The sequence below is a fragment of the Rattus norvegicus genome, chromosome 2 (genome assembly GCF_021556685.1).
Source record: "Rattus norvegicus strain SHRSP/BbbUtx chromosome 2, alternate assembly SHRSP_T2T, whole genome shotgun sequence".
NCBI classification, from domain to species: domain Eukaryota; kingdom Metazoa; phylum Chordata; class Mammalia; order Rodentia; family Muridae; genus Rattus; species Rattus norvegicus.
In genome coordinates, this window is record NC_141535.1 from 250,919,236 (window position 1) to 250,941,724 (window position 22,489).

Genomic DNA, 22,489 nt, shown 5'->3' on the forward strand with positions numbered 1-22,489 from the left:
TGAGATTTTTATTGGATTCCTCTGAGTTTTGTTGAGTAAGTATATGTGTAAAAATAGAGACTAAATACAATCCTTGAAGTTTTGTTAAGAGAAAAATAAAGTACTCTTTGTGACTTTGTTTGTTGCAAGACAGGTTGTGTTCCTCCTACTTTATAAAGAAAAAAATAATCGTTTATACTCTTCTTTTAGCCTGCAAACTATCTTAGGTGTGCCATCCATAGAAGAACTCATAAACCCAAACCAAGTAATTCCTCAATACATAATGTACAACATGGCCAACACAAGTAAGCATGGAGTGGTCATACTACAAAACAAATCAGGTAGGTGTTTAGAAAAGAATTTGGGATCTTTTCAAACCTAGTAACCAAAGGTGCATTTATAAGACAGTGCAGAGATCCAGGTATAGAAAGTGGAACACTTTCCAAGGGACATTCATTTAGCAATAATGATAGAATTTTTGTAAGTAAATATTATTCATGCTATCACAAAAATTATTTAGTTGCTAAAGTGAATTAATATATGACTTTAAATATATGATAGTGATAAGCATCCAAAATGTAGACAATAAAACTGTTATTAACAACACTTGTGTTAATGACCCACGATGTGCCAATATTTTACTAAAGCTTTAGTGATAAATAAGCTGGATATGGTGCCAATTTAAATATTTGAAGCAGGCCTCAATGTAAGAGTACCCTGATGTTCAGCCATAGTTAATTTCAGTTGTAAGCTTCACCTAGATCAGTAACGCTCCTGTAGAATAGCAATAGAACTAAAGTGGAACTAAAGAGAAATTACTAGTACATAAAGATGATATTTAGTTTATATCTCAACAGCCCCTCCTAGATAATTAATTCTTGGTTTTGGTAGCTACTTCTTTTAAGTATTATAGATAGAATCAAACTCGAGATCTCTATACATTTTTAACTTTTGTATTTTAAAATATTGATCTGTCCTTGGCTGATAGATAGCTAAGCTGGTAAGAGACTTTGATAGTAAGCAAAGTATAAAGTCTAAAAATAAAATAAAACAGATTATTAAAATGGTATAGCTAATTATACATTCTTTGTATTTTTTTTTATCTAGAGGATCTTCCACACTGGGTATTATCTGCTATGAAGTGCCTAGCAAATTGTAAGTTAAAGCAGACCACGTGTGTGTGTGTGTGTGAATCTGTCTATCCATTTTTCTGTCTGTCTTTCTGTGTGTTATATTGTGTTTAACAAGATTAAAAAATATTTCATGAGCCAAATGATTATCAAATAGAATTTATTATAAGCTTTTTTATTTCCTATGTAAAAAGTTATTTTGTGATTGGAATCTGTCATTTATGGTTCAGTTTAAATAAATCATAACTCAGAGGCTCATAGGGTTTGAAAGACTCAGGTAAAATCTGACTGCAGTAATTGCTACAAAGCCCAAAGGCTTAAAGGTGGCAGTTTAGAAGTATAATAGCATATGAGTAAAAGGTTAACACAGAAATATAGTTACGTAGAGCCCATGTTCATCCTTTTCATGATAATTACTTCTTAGAACATATTAATAGAAAAAGCTATGTTAGTAATCTATAAATCAGGTTTTAGCATTTTATTCTTCAGCCTTTGTTGTAGTATTTAATCTCAAATCAGGATTTCTGCCCCACCTTACTTAAATCATTCAGTTCCCAGGTAAAAGACACACAATTGTTATATTTATTATAAGCCTTTATCAGAAATAGCTGGGCAGATTATCTACTTACCATACTATATGTCTACTTTCCTATCATAACCCTGAGTTATAACTGGCTGCTCTTAACTCCAATTGGCCAGACCTCACAGCCTTGTTTTCCTAATTCACCTATCCCATGTCACCTCTCCACTCTCCACCGTCTACTCTTTCTTCCTCCTTCTGATGGTCTCCTGCTACCCTCAGCCTGGGACTCCAAACCTTGCCTACCTCCCTTCTGCCCAGCTCTGTGCTGTAGGCATCTTTATTCAGCCAGTAGTTTTAATTAAGGTCACATAGCATTACTTTGTGTACATGCAGATTCTCTAATCTCTGTGGAACACCAGGCCTTGGGGAGGGGAGGGCTAGCATTTAACATCACAATACATAGCAAAAGACCAAACCTCAACAAACCTTTTTCTTATTAATAAGTGAGGGTTAGGGGGTTGGGGATTTGGCTCAGTGGTAGAGCGCTTGCCTAGCAAGCGCAAGGCCCTGGGTTTTGTCCCCAGCTCTGAAAAAAAAAAAAAAAAGTGAGGAGTGAGGGTTGGTTTTTATAATGTAAGCCTCTGATTCAAGTAATAAATTCATACTGCTTTCAAAATAAATTTTTAAAATTTGCAGATATATGCTTTAAGTTACCAAAAGTTAAAGTGTATTTTAAAAATTCTGGTGATAGAGGTCCTTTTCCAGTTATTATAAAATTAGTATTGTTGAAATTTTAATGGGATTAAATATTGGAGATCATATTCCTTATCATATGTCAAAATAACAGAATAGCAAAATAAGTAGTCATTATGTAATAACTTGCAGAAACATTTTATTCATGGAATTAAGATGAAGAGCAGAGATTTAAGCATAGACTTCTGAGTATCTTTTTCTGTAGTGCCTGCCCAACACTCTTGTTCTCCTATGACTCATGGTGAGGAACACAGACAAACATACTCACAGAAATTTATCTGTCCATCTTTAGGGATCTTCCCAGTTCATATTATATAACAATTCTTCCACCTACTGGATTTCAGTTAATAACAGTGTGTTTAACTAGAGTCTATAGTGACGGTTCTCAACTACTGGGCATGATCTCTATCTCCAAAACTATTCACATTACAATTTATAACAGTAGCAAAATTCTAGTCATGAAGAAGCAACAAAAATAATTTTATGGTAGGGATCACCACAACATGAGGTATTAATGGGTTATAACATTTGGAAGGTTGAGAACCACTGGTCTAAGGGAAGAACAGTATTGGAAATTAATCTGTTTTTTTTAATTTTTTTAATTGGATATTTTCTTTATTTATATTTCAAATGTTATCCCCTTTCCCAGATTCCCCTCCAGAAACCCCCTATCCCACCCCACTCCCTCTGCTTCTATAAGGGTGCTCCCCTACCCACTCCCTCCTGCCTCCCCACCCTGGCATTCCTCTACACTGGGGCTTTGAGCTTTGACAGGACCAAGAACCTCTCCTCCCATTGATGCCCAACAAGGCCATCCTCTGCTACATATGCAACTGGAGCTGTGGGTCCCTCCATGTGTACTCTTTGGTTGATGCTTTAGTCCCTGGGAGCTCTGGGGGTTCTGGTTGATTAATATTGTTGCTCTTCCTATGGATTGAAAACCCCTTAAGCTCCTTCAGTCCTTTCTCTTAACTCCTCCATTGGGGACCCTAGGCTCAGTCCAATGGTTGGCTGCTATCATCCGCCTCTGTATTTGTCAGGCTATGGAGACAGCTCAGGAGATAACTATATCAGTCTCCTGTCAGCATGCACTTCCAGGCATCTGCAATACTGTCTGGGTTTGGTGACTGTATGTGGGATGGATCACCAGGAATGGCAGTCTCTGAATGGTCTTTCTTCAGTCTCTGTTCCACACTTTGTCTTCACATTTTCTCCTGTGAGTATTTTGTTCCCCCTTCTAAGAAGGACTGAAGCATCCACACTTCGGTCTTCCTTCTTTTTCTTGAGCTTCATGTGGTCTGTAAATCGTATCTTGGGTATTCTAAGCTTTTGTACTAATATCCACTTATCAGTGAGTGCATACCATGTGTGTTCTTTGGGTTGCCTTACTCAGGATATTTTCTAGTTCTCCACCCATTTGCCTAAGAATTTCATGAAGTCATTGTTTTTGATAGCTGAGTAGTATTCCATTGTGTAGATGTACCAAATTTTCTGTATCCATTCCTCTGTTGAAGGACATCAGGGTTCTTTCCAGCTTCTGGCTATTATAAATAAGGCTGCTATGAACATAGTGGAGCACATGTCTTTGTTATATGTTGGGGCATCTTTTGGGTATATGCCCAAGAGAGGTATAGCTGGATCCTCAGGTAGTTCATTGTCCAATTTTCTGAGGAACCTCCAGACTGATTTCCAGAATGGTTGTACCAGTCTGCAATCCCACCAACAATGGAGGAGTGTTCCTCTTTCTCCACATCCTCGCCAGCATCTGCTGTCACCTGAATTTTTTATCTTAGCCATTCTCACTGGTGTGAGGTGAAATCTCAGGGTTGTTTTGATTTGCATTTCCCTGATGACTAAGGATGTTGAACATTTCTTTTAGATGTTTTTTGGCCATTCAGTATTCCTCAGCTGAGAATGTTTTGTTTAGCCCTGTAGCCCATTTTTAAAATAGAGTTATTTGGCTCTCTGCAGTCTAACTTCTTAAGAAGAATACTATACACAACTTTTTCCCCCAGAGTTTAAAAATTAAGATTCTCAGAACCTTCTGACTAACTATATTGTCTAACTATAAAGTCTTTGGGTTTGTTTCTGTTGTTTCTATTGAACCTGTGGTTTCTATTTTAGAAAACTTGCTAATGATTACTTACTATTCTATTTATTAAAGGTGGAGTGAAGCTAGTCTGATCTACATAGTGAGTCCCCGGATAGCCATAGCTACACACTAAAACCGTCTTGAAAAGAACAAAACAAACAAAAAATGTAGAATTTAGGTCTAATTCCTCCCAGCCCTATGCCCCCAGATATAAGATTCAAACTCAAAATATATTTACAAATATGTTGGCCATATAGCTAGGGTCTTCTCTGACCATATCCTAACTTTATAAAACCCATTTATCTGATCTCCATTCTGCCCTGTGGCTGGTTACCTGTGCTCAGTTACCACAGGTCTGGCTTGTCAAGTCATCCCAGAATCCTTTCTGCCTCCTGGAAGTCTCACCTCCTATTTCCTGCCTAAGTTATAAGCCATCAGATTTTTATTGACAGTGCCATATCCATAAAGACAGAATTTAGTCTCTACAAAGAACATTTCTTAATGTCTGCTTTAGAAAAATATTGTTTAGTCCCTATAAATCAAACATTAGCTTTTAAACTGTTATGTATGTACTTTGCTTTTCTTTAATCATTTTCATTGTGTATGCTTACACATGTAAAGCCATATAAAAATTTAGAGATAGAAAAAAAACCCTATATTTGTTTCAGGGAGAAGGATATTTGATAATAATGGCTACAAAATCTGAATGTGTATTTTATTCACTAGGGAGATATCCCCAAAACTCCCATGCGGTTGAATCTTTTTTTTTTTTTTATAATAAACCATGTTCTTAAAGGAAAAGTCCCAAGTAAAAGTTTAGAGACCACTAAATTAGAGTAAATTAGAGAGTACAGAGTAACTAATCCTAAGGGAGTAAGTTCCTAACTTCCCTGATAGATTCTAACCTGTGTACAGAAGTTTTTGTTTTTAATAGATCAACAGTAATCAATTAAAAGTCATGGTTATTTCAATACTAGAATTAAGTCTAACACTTAATAATGACAAAATATTAAAGTCATTTAAAATTTTTAAAGAAGTGAATAAGTAAAAAAAATGAAATTTAAAAAAAAGTCACAACATAATAAAAGCTTGGACCAATATCTAATGATAGTGTGTTTACATTACAAATAATTCCATCCTTCTTGATATGTTTATGATGTATCTGATTTTTCTACTAATTAATGCATTAAAATTTATTCATACAAATATTGACATACAAAGGATGTTTAGAAGAAGTATGTTATCATTCAAATATTCTTGTCTTCACAAAATAAATTGCAACAAAATTTCATTAAAGTAATTGATGCATTTAAATTGATGGTAGCTGGCAGCTGACTGTAACTCCAATTCCAGGAGTCTATGGCACCAGGTATGCATGTGGTGCATATATACATATATAGTTATATGTATATATAATTTTTAAAAATCGCAACATAATAAAAAGTTGGACCAATATCTCATGATAGTTTGTTCACATTGCAAACAATTCCATTTGGCATATATGTATGCATGCAAATAAAATACTCATACACATAAAATAAATAAACTTCTAAAAAGAGAACAAGAGATATGAATTGATGAATTGCATATATTGTAACATGAATTGTTGTTAACCATAGCTCCTTCATGAAATATAAGTTTAAATGTATGCATACTTTTAACTATATTTAAATTGAAATTTATTTTGCCCATTTCTTTTGCCTTCTGTTTCTTAGGGCCAAGATGTAATGACACCAATAGTCTAACTTATGTTGGATTTGAACGTGATGTATTCAAAACAATTGCAGATTATTTTCTAGATCTCCCTGAACCTCTACTTACATTTGAATATTATGAATTGTTTGTGAACATTTTGGGTATGTGTGAATTTTACTTAATATTTAAATTTATTCTATTAAAGTCTTTAAATTTCTTCAAAGTTAAAAGTCTAAAAACATGGTAAATATGAATGTGGTAAGATATAAATTATTTCAGATTTTAATAATACTATGGTTATACCAGATCAGATGGTTTAAGTATGTTTTGACACCACTTGCCCTGCAATCAACTGACATATAGTTCTATTTAGTTCTGACATCGTTCCCTAGAGTTAGCCCTAATCCTACAGGAGAAAAGCTCAGATCCACAAACCTTCCCTTACTTCTGGTGCTGGCAACAAATAAGTTCCCTTTGCTCCCTACACTTATGCTCAACTACCTACTAATCAAAAGGTCCCTTTGAACTCCTCTATAATTTAGTCATTCACTCATGAAACCCTGGAAAGTAATTGTTTGTTATTTTGTTTTAAAAAGGATAGAATTCAGGAACAGACAAATTGAAGAGACGCTCATGGAAGAGAGTAGGGGTGACCCAGAGCCTCTATAACCTCTCAGGAAAGACACCCTGAACATCTGTGTGTGTTCAACCCAAAGCTACCTAAGCGTCATTGTTTCAGAATTTTAAGTAGGTTTTATTGGCTAAGTATGATAGTGTAGTTGATTAAGTTTTTTGTTGCTGTTGTTTTGTTTTGTTTTTCTTGATATTGAACTCAATCTCCATCTCCCTTCCCTTCCCAAGAGGTTGTAGGCAATACAGATACGTGACTAGCCATGAGTTACATTAGCACAAACTCATGTATATTTGCAATAGCTCCTGGATAACAAGATTGATTACTCAGGAAATTCAAGGATTTTAGTGGTTCTATGCCAATAACCAAGAACAGAGACCAAGTATAGATACAAGTATCACTGTTTTTCATGTGCTGTATTTGCCTACCTCTGGATTCAACCAGTCCATAATCAAAAGTGTTTACTGTTCAGTGTAGCTACATAGAACTACAGGGTGTTTTTTGTTGTTTTGGTTTGGTTGTTGTCATTATTCTCTAAACAACAAATATATACATAATGTTTAACTTGTGTTATTGTATGAATAATCTAGAGATTATTTAAAATAAATGTTTAGGTTATATGTATGTACATGACACCATTTTAGATAAGAGACATAAATTTTCAGATTTTATCCATGGGTATCCCTGGAACCACTCTTCCCATAAACACTGAGATGACTATATATGTGCTGCTATATATACAGTTGTCATATAATTAAAGGCTTCTAAGTACTTGTAAAATTAAAAACAAGTATTTATAAGTGTGTTCTGATTCAATCCTCCTAATTATTTTGCTAAATTAATTTTTAATTAATTATTTATATCACAAATGGAAATACCACTAGTCAGTCTTGCATGTTTATAACTGAATGTTGCATGTGTCCTATTGAAATGGCTTCCAAATTAAGCATCTGCTATGTGTTCTCTACTAACAATGTATGTCATAGTGATGCCTTATTTTTTTAACTTTACTTTGTTTCTGTTGTATTTTTATTCACTGTCTTGCAGTTGCATCTTAATTTTTGTTTATTTTCTGGTAGTTGTTTGTGGTTACATCACAGTTTCAGATAAAACAAATGGGATACATAAAATCCAAGATGATCCACGGTCTTCACAAATCCATGATTTAAGCAATTTGAATTCCTTCAAATCAACTGAGTGCCTTCTTCTCAGTCTGCTTTCCAAAGACAAAAGCAATGAAGAATTGGATTCTACTGAGAGACTACAAAGAAGTGATCAAGGATTTCAAGAAAGATGCACCAAGAAAATGCAGCTAGTTAATTTAAGAAACAGAAGAGCTAGTGCTAATGACATAATGGGAGGAAGCTGTCATAATTTAATAGGCTTAAGTAATACAAATGCCCTGTCGTCTAACATAAAACCAAGGTGCTCTTCTTTGGAAGGAATTATAGATATGCCAGTGAATTCAAGTGAAAAGAAGTCCAGTGTCTTCTACCTGTCAGTTCTGAATATAGAAGAACACAGTAGTGAGCAGTCATTAGCACCGGTGCCCAAGCAGAAATCCCTACTTAATCTTCACTCAGAGGAATATGCTCAGCAGCCACACTCTGTTGGTTTTAAAAGAACTTCTGCTTTGACTATTGAAGACCAAGAAGACGTATGTAATGGAAAGTACACGTCAAAACAGCTTTGTAGATCTCAGAGTTTACTTTTAAGAAGTAGTACAAGGCAGAATAGTTCTATCAATAAACCAGTGGCTGAAATTATAATGAAACCAAATGTTGGACAAGGCAGTACAAGTGTACAAAGTAAGCTCGGAGGGTCTATTACCACAATCAATAAAAGACTGTGCAAAAGCACCATAGAACTTTCAGAGAATTCCTTACCTCCAGCTGCTTCTGTGTTGACTGGCACACAAAGTAAGGCTGGTTTTGGTGCATGTGATGTTAACTTTTAATGTTTGCTAACTCAGCTTTGTATTCCTGGCTTTTCTTCCCTGAAATTGCTTTGTTCTTTCCTTGAGAAAAAATGATTGTGAAATACTTTGGTCATGGCATAACCAACAATTATTCTACCCTACTTAAAGCACTTAATTTCTTTTCCTTTAATTTTACTTAATCCGTGTCACTTTATTTTCTAAGTGAAGGATTTTAATACTTAGAAATAAGCTGCAAAACAACAATGATTATCTTGCTATATTTTAAATGTATGTAGGAATTTGTAACCATAATTGAAAGAATACTATTATATTATCCTTGTTATATAACTGTCTTCTGTTCATTTGAAACCCATCATCATTGATGATTCTTTTGGGGTGGGGTGACTTTGCCTTCTAGGTTTGCTGCAGCCTCACTTAGAGAGGGTTGCCATCAATGCTCTACAGTTGTGTTGTTTGTTACTTCCCCCACCAAATCGTAGAAAGCTTCAACTCTTAATGCGCATGATTTCTCGAATGAGTCAAAATGTTGATTTGCCCAAACTTCATGAAGAGATAGGTACAAGATCATTGGTAAGTTGAATTTCTAAGAATAATTTTTGTTTCTTAAGAATTTCATAAATGTATACAATATACTTTGACTATATTCACCCCTTCCTCTGTCTCCTCCCAGCTTCATATCCTGATTTTTAAATAAATCATTAAACCCAATTAATGTTGCCCATATGTACATGGAGATAGGGCCGTCACTGGAGGATCATTGATCATGCTGGGGCCACACCTCTAAAGCAAGCTGGCTTTCCCTCCCCTAATGGACATCAACTGTCAATAGCTCCTTGGCTATGAGTGGGGTTTGTAAATCCCTCCACCTCCATACTGGAATGTTGATTGGATTGATCTTGTGCAGGCAAACATTTTTGTGAGTTCTGTCATATCAGGAAGACCATGTTTCATTCAAGTTCTCCCTGATTTCTGCCTCTTCCATGATGTTCCCAGAATTGTGTTTGTGCGTGCGTGTGTACATGTGTGCACACACGTGCTGGTGCATGAATGTTTCAATCTGGTGGTGTTTCTTCCTCACCCCCAGTAGAAAAAAGACAGCATTTTTATTTATTTATTCATTCATTCATTAATTCATTCATTCATTCTCCATTCATTCATTCATTTATTTCTACACTCCAGACTTTATTGCCCTCATGGTCTACCCTCCAACTGTTCCACATCCCATACCTCCTCCCTACCCCCTGTCTCCATGAGGATGTCCCCTCCCCTCACCCCACCAGACTTCTAATCTCCCTGGGACCTTCAGTCTTTTGAGGGTTAGGTACATCTTCTCTGACTGGACCCAGACCCTGCATTCCTCTGCTGTATATGTGTTGGGAGCCTCATATCAGCTGGTGTATGCTGCCTGGTAGATGGTCCAATGTCTAAGAGATCTTAGGGGTCCAGGTTTATTGAAACTGCTGGTCCTCCTACAGGGTCGCCCTCCTCAGTTTCTTCTAGCTTTTCATTAATTCAACCACAGGAGTCAGCAGCTTCTGTACATTTGTTGGATACAAACATCTGCATCTACTCTTTGAGCTGCTTGATAGTCTTTCAGACAGCAGTCATGATAGGTCCTTTTTGTGAGCTCTCCATAGCCTCAGTAATAGTGTCAGGCCTTGGGGGCCTCCCCTTGAGCTGAATCCCACTTTGGGCCTGTCACTGTATCTTCTTTTCCTCTCCCTTTCTGTCCATCCCTGCAGTTCTTTCACTCAGGAACAAATGGGTCAGAGTTTTGTCTGGAATGGCAACCTCATTTGATGCCCTGTCTTTCTGCTGGAGGAGGGTTTCATAAGTTCTCTCTCCCCACTGTAGGACACTTCACCTAAGGCCCCTCCCTTTGAGTTCTTAATGTCACCTTCCAGGTCTCTGGTACATTCTGGAGGGTTCCCCCTACCTCTTACCTTCCAGGGTTGTCTGTTTTATTCTTTCTGCTGGCCCTCAAGGCTTCAGTCCTTCTACCCACCCAATAACAGAGATCGTGTTTCCCTCCTTCCTTTTCCCCCTCCCAACCTCCCATCCCCTTTCCTTTCCAGATCCCTCCCTCCCTACCCTCTGGTGATTGCTTTCTTCTCCCTCTCAAGTGGGACTGAGGTGTCCTCACTTGGGCCCTTCAGCTTGTTGACCTTATTGATTTCTATGGACTGTGTTTTGGGTATTCTGTACTTTTTTTGGCTAATATCCACTTATTAGTGAGTACATATGTGGCATGTCCTTTTGGGTCTCAGTTACCTCACTTAGGATGATATTTTCTAGTTCCATATATTTGCCTATAAAACTCAGGATGTCCTTGATTTTAATAGCTGAGTACTATTCCATATTGTAAATGAATCACATTTTATATATCCATTCTTCTATTGTTGGACATCTAGGTTGTTTCCAGCTTCTGGCTATCACAAATAAGGCTACTATGAACAAAATGAAACACATGCCCCTGTGGCATGGTGGGGCATCTTTTGGGTGTATTCCCAAGAGTAGTATTTCTGGGTCTTCAGGTAGATCTATTTCCAATTTTCTGAGGAAACTCCATATTGATTTCCAGAGTGGTTGTACCAATTTGCAATCCCACCAGCAATGGAAGAATGTTCCTCTTTCTCTACATCCTCACCAACATGTTGTTGCCTGAGGTTTTGATCTTAGCCATTCAGATTGGTCTAAGTTGGAATCTCAGAGTCATTTTGATTTGCATTTCTCTGATCACTAAGGACTTTGAACATTTCTTTAGGTGCTTCTCAGACATTTGAGATTCCTCTGTTGTGAATTCTTGGTTTAGTTCTATACCCCATTTTTTTAATTGGATTTTTGGGGGTTTTGGTGGTTGGCTTCTTGAGTTCTTTATGTATTTATTCATTCATTCATTCATTCTCCATTCATTCATTCATTTATTTTTACACTCCAGACTTAGCCCTCTTTTGGACGTGGAGTTAGTGAAGTTTTTTCTTAATCTTTAGGTTGCCAATTTGTCTTATTGGCCTTTCAGAAGCTTTCCCATTTATCAATTCCCATTTATCAATTCTTGATTTTAGAGCATGAACCATTCTGTTTAGGAAATTTCCCCCTGTGCCAAAGAGTTCTCTCCCACTTTCTCTTTTATTAGATTTAGTGTATCTTGTTTTATGTTGAGGTCCTTGAGCCAATTGGATTTGAGCTTTGTGCAAAGTGACAAATATGGGTCTGTTTTCATTTTTCTACATATAGACAGCCAATTAGACCATCACCATTTATTGAAGATGCTTTCTTCTTTCTTGTATATTTTTGGCTTCTTTGTCAAAGATCAAGTGTGTGTAAGCATGTGGTTTTATTTCTGGGTCTTCAATTCTTTACCATTGTTCAACCTGTCTGTCTCTGTACTAATACCATGCAGTTTTTATCACTATTGCTCTGTAGTAGAGCTTGAAGTCAGGGATGGTGATTCCCCCTGCCTTTCTTTTATTGTTAAGAATTGTTTTCGCTATTCTGGGTTTTTTGCCTTTCCAGATGAATTTGAAAATTGCTCCTTCCATGTCTTTGAAGAATAATGTTGGGATTTTGAATGGTATTGCATTGAATCTGTAGCTTGCCTTTGGTTGGATGGATATTTTTCCTGTTAATTCTGCCAATCCATGAGCATGAGAGGTCTCTCTATTTTTCTGAGATCTTCTTCGATCTCCTTCTTGAGAGACTTGAAGTTATTGTCATACAGATCTTTTACTTGTTTGGTTTGAGTTACTCCAAGATATTTTAAATTATTTGTGGCTATTGTGAAGGGAGTTGTTTCCCTAATTTCTTTCTCAGCCTGTTTATCATTTGTATAAAGGAAGGCTACTGATTTATTTGAGTTAATTTTATATCCAGCCACTTTGCTGACAGTGTTTATCAGCTGGAGAAATTCTCTTGTAGAATTTTGGGGGGTGCTTATGTATACTATCATATCATCTGCAAATAGTGATATCTTTAATTCTTCTTTGCCAGCTTGTATCCCTTTGATCTCTTTTTGTTGTCTTATTGTTCTAGCTAGCACTTTGAGTACTATATTGAATAGATATGGTAAGAGTGGAATCCTTGTCTTGTTCCCGATTGCTTCAAGTATCTCTCCATTTGATTTGATATTGGCTGTTGTTGTGCAGTAAATTGCTTTTATTATGTTTAGGTATGGGCCCTGAAGTCCTGATCTATCCAATACTTTTAACATGAAGGGATGTTGTATTTTGTCAAATGCTTTTTCTGCATCTAAGGAGATGATCATGTGATTTTTTTTCTTTGAGTTTGTTTATGTAGTGGATTACATTAATGAATTTTCATATATTGAACCAACATGCATCCCTGGGATGAAGCCTACTTGATGGTGGTGAATGATGGTTTTGATGTGTTCTTGGATTCGGTTTTCAAGAATTTTATTGACTATTTTTGCATCAATATTCATAAGCAAGATTTGTCTGAAGTTCTCTCTTTTGCTTGAGTCCTTATGTGGTTTAGGTATCAGAGTAATTGTGGCTTCATAGAATGAATTACGTAGTGTTCTTTCTGTTTGTATTTTATGGAATAGTTTGAGGAATATTGGTATTAGGTCTTCTTTGAAGGTCCGGTAGAATTCTGTACAAAAATCCATCTGGCCCTGGGCGTTTTATGGTTGGAAGGTTTTTAATGATTTCTTCCATTTCCTTATGGGATATGGGCCTGTTTAAATAGTTTATCTGATCCTGATTTAACTTTGGTACTTGGTGTCTGTCTAGAAAATCATCCATTTCATCTAGATTTTCCAATTTTGTTGAGTATAGGCTTTTGTAGTGGGATCTGGTGTATTTTTAGTTTCTTCCCTTTCTGTTGTTATGTGTCCCTTTTCATTTCTTATTTTGTTTATTTGGATACTTGTTGTAAAAATATAAAAATAAAAAAGGTATTGGTTGTCTTTTACCCTGCTAGGTCCACACCATGGTGCCCCAAGATATCTGCTAGATACCTTGGGAGAAACACATCCCAACTTCACCATGGTGGCCCAGTGTCTCCTGCCACCACACACTTTCCTACACTCAAACTGTCACATAAAAGAACACACAACACAATAATCTTTGACCCAATTGATAAGATATAATTGCCCACTTAAACATACAAAGCCCGGTACCAACCATCCCTTAGGAACATTGATAACAACCTGTAAATACACAGAGCGAGATCTTTACGGCAGCCTCCATTGTCCTGCCACGGCTTCTCCCCTTCTCTCTCCCTCCTGTCTCCTTTCTGTTCCAGTCTCCTCTTCCTTCAAACTTCTCTCCCGCCCACCCTTCCTTCTCCTCCAATGACAGGCCTCCTTCTATCCTGTACCTGCCCCTCGCCTGTTTTACAAATTCAATGGAGAGAAGGTTCTGGTGAAGTCACCTGATTCCTGAGTACTGTGACTAGGCAGCTGTCCTTGGGGCAGTGGAATTAGCATCAAAATACAGATAACTTCAGGGCAAACCACAACAGACACTACCTTTGAGTTCTTTAGTTAGTTATCTAAGGGCTTATCTAGTATATTCTCTCAAAAAAAAACCAACTTTTGATATTATTGATTGTTTTATCCTCTTTGTTTCTATTTGGTTGATTTTGGCACTGAGTTTATTTCTTGCCCTCTACTCTTGGATGTTTTTGCTTCCTTTTGTTCTAGAGCTCTCAGGTGTTGTGTTGCTAGTAAGATCTTCCCAGGTTCTTTATCAGGGCAGTTAGTGCTATGAACTTCCTCTTAGCACTGCTTTCATTGTGCCCCATAAGTTTGGGTACGATGTTTCAACATTTTCATTAAATTCCAGGAAGTATGTAATTTCTTTATTTCTCTCCTGACCATGTTATCATTGAGTAGAAAATTGTTCAGTTTCCACATGTATGTGGACTTTCTGTTGTTTTTTCTGTTTTTGAAGACCAGCCTTAGGCCATGGTGGTCTGATTGAATGCATGAGATTTTTTTTCAGTCTTCTTGTATAGGTTGAGAATTATTTTGTGACCATTTATATTGTCAATTTTGGAGAAGGTACCATGAGGTACTGAAAAGTAGATGTATTCTTTTGTTTTAGGGTGAAATGTTCTGTAGATATCTATTAAATCCATTTGGTTCATAACCTCTATTAGTTTCACTGTGTCTCTGTTTAGTTTCTGTTTCAAAGACCTGTCCATTGGTGAGAGTGGGGTATTGAAGCCTCTCACTATTCTTTATGGGGTTCAATGTGTGTTTTGAGCTTTAGTAAAGTTTCTTTTATGAATGTGGGTGCCCTTGCATTTGGAGCATAGATGTTCAGAATTGAGACTTTCTCTTAGTGGATTTTCCCTTTGGTGAATATGAAGTGTCCTTCCTCATCATACTTGATAACTTTTGGTTGAAAGTCCATTTTATTGGATATTAGGATGGCAACTCCAGCTTGTTTCTTGGGATCATTTTCTTGGAAGCCCTCTTTCCATCGTTTCACTATGAGATAATATCTATCTTTGTTATTGGGGTGTGTTTCCTGTTTGCAGAAAAATACTATATCTTGTTTGCATATCCAGTCCATTAGCTTATGTGTTTTTATAGGCGAGTTGTGTCCATTAATATTGAGAGATATTAAAGACAGATGACTGTTGGTTCCTGTTATGTTTGTTTTTGTAGGCAGCTTTATGTGCTTGTGGTTCTCTCCTTTTGACTTTGTTGTAAGATGCTTAATATCTTTTTTTCTTCCTTTGGTGTAGGTACCTTCCTTGTATTAGACTTTTCCTTCTAGGATCCTCTATAGGGCTGGATTGGTAGATAGATACTGTTAAATTTGGTTTTGTCCTGGAATATTTTGGTTTCTCCATCTATATTTATTGAGAGTTTTCCCGGTATAGTAGCCTGGGCTGGCATTTGTGTTCTCTTAGAGTCTACATGACCTCTGACCAGGCTCTTCTGGCTTCCATAGTCTCTGTAAAGAAGTCTGCCTTTGCATGTTACTTGGCCCTTTTCCCTTGCAGCTTTTAATATTCTTTCTTTATTCTGTGCTTTTAGTGTTTTGACTATTATGTGACTAGAGGATTTTCTTTTCTGGTCCCATTTGTTTTGTGTTCTGTAGGCTTCTTGTACCTTTGTGGCCATCTCTTTCTTTAGGTTGGGGCAGTTTTCTTCTATGATTTTGTTGAAGACATTTTCAGGTCCTTTGTGCTGAGAATCTTTGTTCTCTATTCCAATTATTCTTAGATTTGGTCTTTTCATTGTGTCCTGACTTTCCTGGAGGTTTGGGGTTAGGAGTTTTTTGTGTTTTGAATTTTCTTTGACAGTTGTGTTACTCTCTTCAGAGAGATTCTCTCTTCTATCTCTTGTATTCTGTTGGTGATACTTATATCTGTAATTCCTGACCTCTTTCCTAGATTTTCCATTTCCTGCTTTGCCTCCATTTGTTTTTGGTTTGTTGTTGTTGTTGTTGTTGTTGTTGTTGTTGTTGTTGTTGTTGTTTTTAATTGTTTCTACTTCCACTTTTAGGTCTTGGACCACTTTATGCAACTCCTTCACCTGTATGATTATGTTTTCTTGTATTTCTTTAAGAGATTTATTTGTTTCCTCTTTAAGGTCTTCTACCTGTTTACGTATGTTTTCCTGTATTTCTTTCAGTGAGTTATTTATATCCTCCTTAAAGGACTCTATTATCTTCATGAGATAGGATTTTAGTTTAGCTTCCTGATGTTCAGATGTGTTGTTGTATTCAGGGGTAGCTGTGGTGGGAGAACTGGATGATGCCCACGTATATTGGCTGCTATTGCTTACCATCATGTGCTTGCCTCTTACCATCTGGTTATCCCTGGTGTTTGCTGGTCTGGGTGACTCTGTCTGGAATCTGGCTCTTTTGTCCCTGGGTTGTTTCAGTTCTTCCTGGTAGGCCTGTGGCCCTGGCTGTAGCATACCTCCGATGGAGCCTTCCAACTAGGGAGGTCTTCAGAGGGGCAAAGAAGCTGCTGGTCTGTTGCCCTGACTGCAGTAGATCTCCTGGGAGGCCTTCAGTCTGTTAGGTCTTCAGAGGAAAAGCAGTCATACTGTTGTCCTGAGTGAAGCTGTTCTTCAAGGGAACCTATGGACTGTGGTTTCTGTTTCCCTGTGTGCAGCAGAACTCCATGGACCCTTTCATTCTGTTGGGTCAGTTGCCCTGTATGACACAGAGCCCCCAAGAGGTTTTCAGACTGTGGTGTCAATTGCCCAGTTGCCCTGTGTACAGAGAAACTCCTGGGATGCCTTCAAGGTGTGGTGTCTTCAGAGGAGCAGACAAGCTGGCAATCACTTGCTCAGTTGCTCTGTATGCAGCAGACCTTCTGGGATGTCTCAGGCTGTGGTGTCTTCAGGGGAGCAGGCTTGCTAGCAGTCTGTCCCAGCAGAAAGGACCAGGCAGAAGGGGACTGGGGATGTTTCTTATAATGGAAAAAGTAAGTCATAAAACTAAAAGAAAACCAGGTTATTTGAAAGTGCTATTTAACTGATATTTCTATCTTATAATGCTTGATTAGAAAATCCTTCAATAATAAAATAAAGTATAAAATATTTTTAAAAATCATTTTAAAGAAAACAAAGCAGCCTCAGAAAATCAAAGCCATGTATGCAAAGCACAAAATAAAGTTTAATAATTTTACAGTGGTAAACTATTCTACCAAGGTTACATTCTTTTTTGTTTTGTATGATTGGCCAGTTCATTGTTGTTTCACTTTATGCCAAATATTTGGATTAAAAAGTTGGTTAAATTTTAAAGCATAAGAAAAACAGACCCTAAAAACTTGACCTTTTCAAGCAAAAAGTAGTGTTACACAAATTGTTTGTGTTTAGGCTCTTATACTTTCACATTTTATTAATCTTAGCAGATGACTTTACATTCTTTCTCCTTTTGCCCACCTCACAGTGATTGATCTAGTCAGCCAAACCAGAATATATCACCTCATATTAGTTCTGTCTGATTGGGAGGGAAATGGACTTGTAAGTGCTATTAAAATTAAGAGCACTTCAGCCGTGAGGTAGAGAGTAAGGAAATAATCAATGAATAATTTGCCAAAGTGTTTCCAAGAATATGCCAGTGGGGAAATGATATCTGATGAGTTATAACAATAATCACTATGGACAAGAGGTACTGGAAAACAAAACAGACAAACAAGAACTATTACCAAGCAGCCCTAGATCAGGCTGCTTAAAAATGAGGATAGAGGGATTGATATACAGATATTGATGGGAGATGAATTTTTGAAAATTTCTGTCTCTCTGTGTCTCTCTCTCTCTGTGTCTATTTCTCTATCTCTATCTCTGTCTCTCTCATTTTTTTTCTTATGAATTGTCACTCTTTAGACTCCAGCTTAAATCTATAAAATGTTCTCATAATAAGCCTGGGTACTCTGCTTAGCTGTTCTGCTCATCACTGTGGATAATTCATTAACAATGACAGAATAGATAAAAAAAGAAAAATGTTAGTGAATATTTATAGCATTGAAAAGCATAAGAATTCAGTACAGGATGGTGTTTGAAAAGGAGATAATTTTAGTTTTCTTCTTTTTGGTTTTAAAGTTATTAAAGCATCTAAATAAAGTTTGTCCAACAGAATTTTGGAAATATGAGCCTTGTAAAGGAAAATCAAGGCAGAAGATATAGATTATATAGCTATGAGAGTAATGAATTTTCCATTTTTCCAGAGTTTCAAAATCCTTATGATAGAAATAGAGATCTGTGCATTAACTCACTGCCTAAACACTAATTATCATTAACAACCGTTTTCCAGAGTTTCAAAATATAAATAGTGCCAACTTTGCAACTTCTGCTGAACATGTGTTCCATATTATATAATCCTGGTTTGTGGTTTCGTGTAATTGGTTTAATATAAAAAGTCATTATTCTCTAACAATTTTTGATTTAAGGCTTGCATCTCTATATTAACGGAAGCTGTGATATATATTAATAAAATTATGACAGACTGAAATAAAAGCCTGTTATACATGATCCATTAGAACTTTGATAACATAATGCATAACAAATGTTATTACTGTACTGTAATGTAATATAATAAAATTCTTATCTTCCTAACTATAATAAATTATTTCCATGTGTCATAAACTGAAAGCTGCTTATCATTTTATCCCTATACATCATGCAATGAAAATTGGAAATTATTGACACTGTCATTTATATGAAAACTTGGGTTTTTAAATTGACATCTTTTTGTAGATGATAAATACTTTTTCTCGATGTGTCCTGTGTTGCGCTGAAGAAGTGGATCTTGATGAGCTTCTGGCTACAAGATTAGTTTCTTTCCTAATGGATCATCATCAGGAAATTCTTCAAGTACCCACTTATTTACAGGCTGCAGTGGAGAAACATCTTGACTACATTAAAAAGGGCCATGTAGGTATTTTAAGCCTTAAAAATCTCCGCATTGCTTATTAGCAAGTAGCAAATCCATCTCAGAGTAACCCCATAAAAAATGGACACTTAATAGCTCATATATTCATTCTCTAAGTCAGGAATATATACAGCCCTGGGACTTTTCTTTGCCTTTCCTCTCTTGCAGTCCCATGTTGACAAATGTTTCCTTTACATTACGAAAAATATGATTATTTTTTAATGCACATAACATTGGGTTTCAAATCTAAAGTAAAAAGAAAATAAATCCCTTTACCTCCCAATTTTTAAAAAAAAAAGAAAAAAAGTACCCTCAGCTCTGGTGTAAGACAAGCATGTCACTGTGGCCAGTTTTTATGTTGGTGCTGGTAATCCAAACTCAAGGCCTTATGTCTGCTTGGTAAACACTTTACCCACTGAGCCATCTCCCCAGTTCCTATGTATGAACTCTTGATTATCTCATGCTAAGTTAAATGTCAATTCTTTGAAAATCTAATGGTAAGTAGGATGAAAAGAGTCTTATTCTGATACATTCTATATAATTAATTTATTATAGAATTTGTTGTAAAAGTAGAAAAGAAGAAGGTTAATGGAATAAGCAGAATGGAAAAAAAATGTTAGAAAAGGGGGGAACAAAACACTAAACAAAATATCTACCATATTCAGGAGTTGGCTAGCCAGCACATTTTGTTGGTGCTTTTTCTCACGTATGCTATTATAATGTTATACTGGCTTACTATAGATGTGTACCTTAAACTTTATTATCAGTAGGTATGTAGGCTCTGATAGTATTCTGGTTCTCAAAAACAATTGATCAATACTTCATTACTAAGTGAAAATATTGGTGTTTTAAACTGAATTAAAATATTTAAATTGTTATATTTTATATTTCAAATAATAAAATCTGTGATAAAAATTAGAATACCTTCCTTTAATGCTTTTATATACATGAAACTTTCATTTTTATGATTAGGAGACAGATCAAGAAAAGTTAATTCAGGGCTATAAAATAAGTTGTGGTGCTTAGATTTAGATCCTGCTCACTTTCCTCTAGTGTATAATCTTCAATTTTCTTAATACACTGAATGTGTGATTGAGGCCAAATGATAGATTATAGATTCCATCAAAAGTGTTCTATATGGGAAAAATATAACCGGAATGTACACGTTTCACTGTCTTGCTTTTCATTGACAGGTTAAAAATCATGGAGATGGACTAGTTGTTCCTTTGCCAACATATTCTTACTGTAAGCAGATTAGTGCTAAAGAATTTGATGAACAGAAAATTTCAACTTCCCAAGCTGCAATTGCAGAACTTTTGGAGAATATTGTTAGAAGTAAAAGCTTGCCACTAAAGGAGAAAAGAAGAAAGCTGAAACAGGTACAGAATGTACAACTCTCCATCCTGCAAATGTTTTCCAGTGTGTGGTTAGTGATTGCTGCTTCTAATGACATTTGGGATAAGATTTTAACTTTTACATATATAGATTGCTTATTGTTCTTCATTATGTATTTGAAGTAATTATTTTAAATTTAAAATAACTACAGCAATATTAATTGATTTTCTTTTATGTTGCTTTTATTTGTTATAATTATATCTTGAATTATCCTGAGAAAGCATTAGTAAAATCTGGATTATAACACCTGTCTCTCGGTGACTCGTCCCTGCCACTGTTTAGAATCTTCAGCTCTAAAGCAAAATGCAAGAGTCACATAATTCTAGAAAGAACACAACCTGTAAAACTCAAAAGTGAAATACAAACTGTACCAAATCCCTGTGACCTTCATAGGCCTTACCAGTGAGAAAGATTTGGGTTTAGGGTAAAAATTAACAGACGAGAACCCTAGGATTTTAACATTGACAGGGAGGGGTCTGAAGGATCTTGCAGTGACCCCCGTCAGAAAAATAGAGAGAAGTAAGTGTCAGATGAAAAATACACTTGACTAGTTTTATATGAGAAAATATTCAGGAACTTCAGGAAGTTTTTTGTTTGTTTTATTGTTGTTGTTTTTGTTAGTTTTGTTTTGTTTTTGAGGCATGTTTCTCTGTACAACAACCCTGCTTTGTAGACCAGTCTGGCCTTGAACTCTCAGAGATCAGCCTGCCTCTGCCTCCCTAATTCTGGGGATTAAAGGTGTGTGTCACCACACCTGGCCAGGATTGCTAATCCTTCCCCTCCTTTTTAAGTTTCAGAAGGAATACCCCTTGATATATCAGAAAAGATTCCCAACCACTGAGAGTGAAGCAGCACTTTTTGATGATAAACCTACAATCAAGCAACCAATGCTGAATTTAAGAAACCCCAAGCTTCACAGTCTGCGATACTGACTTAAAACTTCAACAAATGAAGCCATACAAGAGAATATTTCTACTTAAAAGGAAGTCTGTTGATATTACAGTTTTCCTTAAAAGGACATTATACAAGGAGATGACAAAACCGTCTTTTTGTCTGTACTAGGCTGCTAAAACTACAGGATCTTAGCTAAGTGCCTAACGAAAAGTAATACCAAATATTTTAATTAGAAACTTTTTTAATGTAATGATCTGGTAAGACTATCAGAATGAATTGTATCTTCCAGATAAAATTGTGGTGCTCTTTTAAAAGAAAACACATCTGTGTCTATATGTATATTAGCTAAAGAACGGGTTGTTTAGGATTGCTTCTTTATTTATAAGTATCAGATTATGAAAAATATTGTACTCTTGTTTAATCTTTTTATACTTGTGATCTATTTAACTGTATATAAACACACTTGTAGCTTGGCTTTTATTATTGGACTTTGGTTTATTCGAGGACAAAAGGAGGAATTTTTTGAGATAAAGTCTCCCTGTGCACCCTATTCTAACCTCAAACTCATTCCTCCTGCCTTATTTTCTTGAGTGGTAGGAATACCGCCATTCCTGACTTATATGTGTATTTTAAAAATATGTGTGAGATTTTTGTTTTCCGCTAAACATTATCTCAATTACTTCAGTTTTTTCCCGAAATATGTTTTGAATGCTTACATTTACTATCTATTCTGCTATACCAAAATAGATGTAAAATAGTTATTTAGCAACAAAAATGTGTCTTTCATTGTTTCTTAAATGTGTAGACTGTGATGAATAAAGCAAAATTTCCTCTCTTAAGACATTTATCTTTTTTAATCAAGGCTACTACAGGAAAAAGAAAAAAGGAAAAAAACCTGAAGATGTTGGAGTAGCAAAGATTTTTAGCTAAGAGCCACATGCAACAAAAAAAAAAAAAAAAAGAGAGAGAGAGAGAGAGAAAGAAAGAAAGAAAGAAAGAGAGAAAGAGAGAAAGAAGGAAAGAAAAAGAAAGCAAGGGAGACAGGCTGCTGCTCTGCTGGAAGATCAGAATCTTGTTCCCAGCACCCGCTTTGG

The 22,489-nt window shown here is 36.1% G+C and overlaps 1 protein-coding gene across 2 annotated transcripts in view; it reads left to right on the forward strand.

Annotated features, from left to right (window-relative positions):
* Depdc1 (DEP domain containing 1) overlaps positions 1 to 22,234 on the forward strand; it is a 33,581-nt gene extending 11,347 nt beyond the window's left edge. Inside the window, 8 exon segments of one of the 2 annotated variants that reach the window (NM_001305205.1) lie at positions 190 to 320; positions 1,087 to 1,134; positions 6,193 to 6,333; positions 7,883 to 8,722; positions 9,140 to 9,312; positions 18,932 to 19,108; positions 20,300 to 20,485; positions 21,293 to 22,234. In NM_001305205.1, coding sequence (NP_001292134.1) covers positions 190 to 320; positions 1,087 to 1,134; positions 6,193 to 6,333; positions 7,883 to 8,722; positions 9,140 to 9,312; positions 18,932 to 19,108; positions 20,300 to 20,485; positions 21,293 to 21,433 — 1,837 coding nt within the window. In that variant the 3' untranslated portion in view covers positions 21,434 to 22,234. 2 annotated transcript variants of the gene reach the window in all.
* Positions 22,235 to 22,489: the final 255 nt, after the last annotated feature.